The sequence below is a fragment of the Mus caroli genome, chromosome 12, assembly GCF_900094665.2.
Source record: "Mus caroli chromosome 12, CAROLI_EIJ_v1.1, whole genome shotgun sequence".
Classification (NCBI taxonomy): Eukaryota; Metazoa; Chordata; class Mammalia; order Rodentia; family Muridae; genus Mus; species Mus caroli.
Genome location: NC_034581.1, coordinates 36345105 through 36351445, shown reverse-complemented (window position 1 = coordinate 36351445; position 6341 = coordinate 36345105). Strand labels below are relative to the sequence as shown.

Here is a 6341-nt window from a genome sequence, read left to right as displayed (position 1 = left end):
AGTGGGGGGCGCTATGGGGGACTTTTGGGATAGTATTGGAAATGTAATTGAGGAAATTATGTAATAAAAATAAAAAAAAAAAAATGTTAAAAAAAAAAAAAAAAAAAAAAAAAAAAAAAAAAAAAAAAAAAAAAAAAAAAAAAAAAAAAGAAACAGTCTTCCTATGTAACATCACCCACTTGATGATGTTACATGCTGGATGGGTGACCTTAAGCAGTCTCTTTGCTCTCTCTGTGTACATGCTCCCATTTTTTAAATGTGGGAAAGGTATTTACTTCATATGGTTGTTGCGTTAGTGATTTGTGTAAAAAATTTAAAACAATACGCAGCAGAGAAGTGATATTTCAAGTTTTGTCTTTTAAATGATCAGATGATTGGTAAACATTCTGGAAGATGGCAGTACAGGATTGGGGAGAGGGCTCAGTGGTTAAAAGCATACACTGAGCTTGTAGAGGACCCAAGTTCAGTTTCCAGCATTCTTGTAGGTTTGCTTGCAACCACTTGTAACTCCAGTGCAAAGAATCCAAGACATTCTCTTTTGGCTTTCAAGGACCTTATGCATCAAGTACACACACCCCTGACACATATACACATGTTTAAAGATAATCTTTGATGGTGACCAGCCTGGCATCAGTTCTCTGAAGAAGACAGCAATGAGGTATTGAGTCAGTGATTGTGGTCAAATGTTTTTATTTTTGGCAATTCTGTTTCTCACTATTTGTTACTCTAAGGCCAACCATTGCTGGTGTTTGGTAATTAATTCCTGCTGGCAGCTTCAGGGGATTAAGAAGAAAAAAAAGGCTTAACTACACATACACATTCCAGTCGGCCCAACCTCCAGTCTCATCAACTCTACACGTGTTCACTCATACTACATACATACACATATACCTACATACATATGTATATACATACACATAGACAAGCAAACATGTACTTATATACATTTGGTGGATTGGTCACAGCCCCACAAGCTACCATTTAATTTCTTCTCTTTGGCCTCTTTATACCTTCTTAAATAAAAGTTTTTTTTTTAATACCACAAGGATAAAATGCTACACAAAAGGGGAGTTACAGAAGGATGGTGATAGTAAGTTCAAAGCAGTGTTTCATTCTCTAAGTTTATTATAAATTCAAAGCAACAGTTCCCCCACGGCCTTGCTTTATCATAGCGCACACCTGTGGCTTCACCCGTGGACCTGACCTAGAATGAATGTTTTCTCTTGATCACAAATTTGTCCCAAGCCTATTTCTCTTCTTAGTGTAATTGTGACAGCTCATTGTCCTCCTTATTATGCAGCCTTTACTTATTGTTCTATGAGGATGGGGCACATTCTAGTCTTGATTACAACTTTATTTTGTCTTTCTGAAATAACTAACACCATGTCCTTAAACTTTTTCTTGTAAGTATTTGAATCAAGTTAGGAATTCTATAAAGTAATTCATTCATCTAAACAGCATTAATTTATGAAAGTTCATCTTCATGTTGATCTGCAGGGAATTTGTCCAATAAGGTGGGCTGATGCCCAGGAATCACTAGGCTGGGTAATAGTGACAGGAAAGGCATGTCCACAGCAAGAAGCAATCCTGGGACATAGTCTCTAAGGCCCCTGCATTCTTAGAGCTCACCCATTTCAAGCCATGAAAAATGATGGGCCATCTCCAGAAACCTCCCTTGCTTGCCTTTTTAGCCTTTCCTAGATTGCTTCTGACAAGTCTTTAAGACAAAATGACAATAGAAAGCAATTTCTTCCTCTCTGATCATGTTGCTTTCTGGTTTGCTTTGCTTTTGCTTTTTTGTTGTTTTAAGGATTTTGGAATCTCCTCAGGGCACAGAAAACATGCAAGATGGTGAAGCTGTCTGGTTAGCTTGTTCTAGTCTGGAGCTTCTGCCTATTTTCCCATGACAGAGTCAGGAGCACAGGAAATCCCTGATAAGTCACATTTGCTAATATAAACTGGCAGAATCCAAGGTCTATGCCGTTCATGTGACTGCTTAAAGGGAAGGTAAAAGGAATTAGGAACCAAAATCTAAACTGTCAAACGTCCCTAAGAGTCAGGAAGAATTGCAGAAATCTCTAAAACTTTGAGCTTCAGGTTAATATGGTCTACTTGTATTGGTAATGAGTAACTCAATTACCATCTAATGGCAGAAAACAAAATTTATTCTATTAGAAATAAAAACAATCAAAACTTGCATATATATTATGCTGCCTAAATAAATTTGCTGATTTATTAGAATAACCAGATTAACTGACTGTTAACTAAAACAGTCTTGACTTATAAAAGAAAGATAACTCCATACCCAGACCATGGACCATTCTATCAAATATCTCGAGATTAGGCAGGCAAGAAAACCTGTGAAGTTTTTGTCATTAGACACTACAAGTACAGAGGAGCAGTGTTCACACTGACTGTACATGTCTGTTCTAAATGTGTTCAGATTCTATGTTTATATTAAATACTATCCTGTCTAGACTCTACCATCATTTTGTAATACTCAATCACAAAGATAAATCTGTTTACCCTAACTAAGAAAAATAAAAGACAATCAAGCTTTTTGCTGTCATCCAAAGTACTGGACAGAACTTGTCTCCTGTGGATTATAAACTTCCTTGCTGTATTGTTTGGTCATAAAGCTCTTCAAACATTTCAGATTGAAGAAGTTCCGGGAGAGTTCACCCAGGATGACCTGGCAGAAGATGATGTCATGCTACTTGATGCGTGGGAACAGGTACAGCTGTATTTTGTCTATAACAGGAAACTGTTGGGAACTGACAGTCCTTGCTTTGAGAAATGGCAATTCAAATAATGAATAGGTCTGGGCTGTACTAGACTGTACTCAGGAGAAATTTCACAGAGTGAAGCAATAAAACTGCTATATAGGGTAAGTTGATTTCTTACTATGCAAATCATTCTATAGCTTTCACCTTTTATAGCTTAAGGCAAACACCTCAACTTTTCATTTGTTTATAAACTATATATACTCATTGTTAATTTGTGCATTCATTACATTAACAAGTGCATGAATATGTGCAATGCTGTGGGATAGAACAAAAGATTGAGAATTTCAACAACATTCCCAAGGAGGAACCCATTCCTTGGTGAAAAAAATCAGGCCCACAATAGTTTGGAAACTAAATAGCAAAATATGTTTCTTTTATAGGTCTTAATTTAGGAGAAAATCAGTGGTGACTTGTTAGGTGATACACACACACACACACACACGCATATACACATGGTAGTCTTTTAAAATCTTTACATAAATTAACAACCACGAAAAGGACAAACATATATGTTAAGAATCAAATTATATACAAGAATGTGTGAAACACTGAATTAGTCCTACGCTTATAAAATAATCCACAAACTTATTTACAAAATCTCTCTCTCTCTCTTTCCTTTCCTTTCCTTCCTTCCTTTTAAAAAAAAAAAAAAACAAATTATTTTGGGCTGCAGAACTGGCTCAATGGTTAAAGGAACTTGTTGTTTTAAAGGACCACAGTTTGATTCCCACTACTCACACAGGGGCTCACCACCTCCTTGGGCACCAAGCGTGCCATGTGATACAGAGATGCATACAAAGGGAAAACACTCATACACATAAATAATAAAAATAAATAGTAGAATAGAAAATATTTTAAAAGAAGTATATATTTTATGTGCATGAGTGTTTTGTCTGTAGAGGTCATAAGGGGACATTGGATCCTCTGGAACTGAATTAATGAATGGTGATGAACCACCATGTGGGTGCTGGAACCAAACTCAGATAGTCTGCATGAACAGTGGCTCTTAACCCATGAGCCTTTAGATTGGTTTCTGGCAGCTAAGGCACTCAGTAAATAATACCCTGGCCTTGGGTCTTTAAGGAACATATTTGAATTGGGGATTCAATTCTATATCCTCCCAGAACATCATTTCATTTCTTTATAAGTTATATCTTTTATCCAAGATACTATGCTGTTGCGGTGTCTTCTGTGCTCCAACACATTGTGTGTCAGAACACAAGGGAAACTTAATTTGACCAAAGCTGCTCTGCCAAGTGACTATAGGATAACTTAAGTCTAAAGTAATTCAGTGGAGTCCTTCAGCATTACACATTTGATAAAGGAATGGATGTATACAGATCACAGGTTCACATATTTATTTTATAAAGATTATACATGTAACACTTTAAATAAAATTTCGAACGAACTCTTGATATTTAAATACTGAATATTAAAAGTATCTTATCAAAGTCTTATAGGACACTGTACTATAAGAAAGAATTAGATGGAATCCAGAGATTCAAGAAGATATACACAAACAAATCCTGCACCCACATGCAGTCCTTTACTGCTTAGACCTACAGCTTGGGTTGGAGATGACTGCCATGCAGGCTCAGCAGATGGACGGAAAAGCAGTCAAGAAGCTGTTGATCTTGTGAGATCACTTTGTAACTAGAATACCCTCTGCAAACATGCTCAAGTGTAAACTCTAGTCAGAAAGGCTGGATGTGAGTACAAGGATCTTCTGGTGAGAGGGAGCCTTAAGAAAGCCACAGCGTTTCCACAGGCCTCACCTTTACCCACTTCCTGTGTGGGGTGAAGGTGGGTGTGTGGGCAGAGCACCAGGCCAGCTGTCCCTCTACAGTGCTTGCTCTCATCGAGGGTTTATTTTTTTCTTCAGATCTTTATTTGGATTGGCAAAGATGCCAATGAAGTTGAGAAAAAGGAGTCAGTGAAGTCTGGTAAGTAGTCCTGGGAGGACTGTAGCAGTAACTCAGCCGCGTTACCCCGGCCAGCCTGGCTATCCTTTCTTAGCCTGTCTTCCACAAAAATACACATCAAATCTTAGATGTCCAGCTGTCCACATGAACTTGCATAATGGTATCTTTTAAACTGAAAGAGTTTCATGATACAAGAAAATTGTTCTGTTGTCTAACTTAGAATATAAGTCTCTCTAAAATTCACAATATGCTTATTTTTGAAAATGTTTGATCATTGTGTCCTTTTTAGCATGGTTCTCCTATTTACAGAAGTGTCACAATAACTATATCATAAGGATAATTCCATTAAGTTTAGAATTCTTTCAGGCAACAATGACACTTTTTTTTTTTTTTTTTTTTTTTTTTTTTTGGTTTTTCGAGACAGGGTTTCTCTGTGTAGCCCTGGCTGTCCTGGCACTCACTTTGTAGACCAGGCTGGCCTCGAACTCAGAAATCCGCCTGCCTCTGCCTCCCGAGTGCTGGGATTAAAGGCGTGCGCCACCACGCCCGGCAACAATGACACTTTTAATGGTACCTTCCATGGCAGGTGAGAGAAATACCTGGAGACTGTTCATATTTGAATACTTGGGGCAAAAAGAATTTCACTTTTTACTTGTATCCAAAAATTTTTCATTGTATATTTATTTCAGTTTAACTGAAACTAGCTGAACCTTTTTTTTCTTTTCAATTCTTTTTAGCCAAAATGTACCTTGAGACAGACCCTTCTGGAAGAGACAAGAGGACACCAATTGTCATCATCAAGCAAGGGCACGAGCCCCCCACATTCACAGGCTGGTTTCTGGGCTGGGATTCCAGCAGGTGGTAAAACCAGCAACTATCCTGGCTGCATTGGGGCAGCTGCCCCACTTCGTTGTTGGGGATTTGTTTACTTTTTGTTATTGGCTTTTGAAGATAAACTCCTGCCAAATGGATATATATATATATATATATATATATATATATATATATATATGCTCCTCTTTTCCTTCTCTTTCAAAAGGAATTGTTGTATGCTACTATACTGAAATAACCTAAAGCAAACATTTGCTTTCGATCAATTTTGCAATCTATGGAATTTCTGAGGAAGTAATTTTATCATTCAGCAACTGCTAGCCAAACTTGCCTTTACACATTAGAGAGAAAAGCCACAGTGCTTCTAAGCATTTCCCCTTCTGGCTATTCTCTGTTTGCAGTAGGGTTTACTTTATGTATGGCTTTAACAATGCCTTGCTGTTTCCCATCTCAAGTCAATGTGACTTGGATGCCATTCACTCCCAAGTGTCCTTATATACGATGAACTTCTTTAGCTTTTTTAGAAAACTAAAATCAAAGGTCTTTAATGATAAAACATTTTATTTCTGTAAGTTTAGCTTTATATATTTGATAGCACATGCTCAATATCATAAAGAATATGCATTGAATGCTGTTTTTCATAATTAAAATACATCTTTTTGGAAAATGTTTTGTATTGTGACTTTTTAGCCAAATTTGATGGGTTAATGATTATCAATTTTTTTATTAGGTATTTTCCTCAATTACATTTCCAATGCTATCCAAAAAGTCCCCAATACACTCCCCCCCCAGTCCCCCACCC

The 6341-nt window shown here is 37.1% G+C and overlaps 1 protein-coding gene across 1 annotated transcript in view; it reads left to right on the top strand.

Moving 5' to 3' along the window:
* The window catches only part of Scin (scinderin), a 78257-nt gene extending 72579 nt beyond the window's left edge, over positions 1-5678 (top strand). The window contains exons 14-16 of the mRNA XM_021178708.2: positions 2657-2734; positions 4669-4729; positions 5446-5678. Of these exons, the coding sequence (XP_021034367.1) occupies positions 2657-2734; positions 4669-4729; positions 5446-5573 (267 nt within the window). The 3' untranslated portion in view covers positions 5574-5678. The remainder of the gene's footprint in view (positions 1-2656; positions 2735-4668; positions 4730-5445) is intronic.
* Positions 5679-6341: the final 663 nt, after the last annotated feature.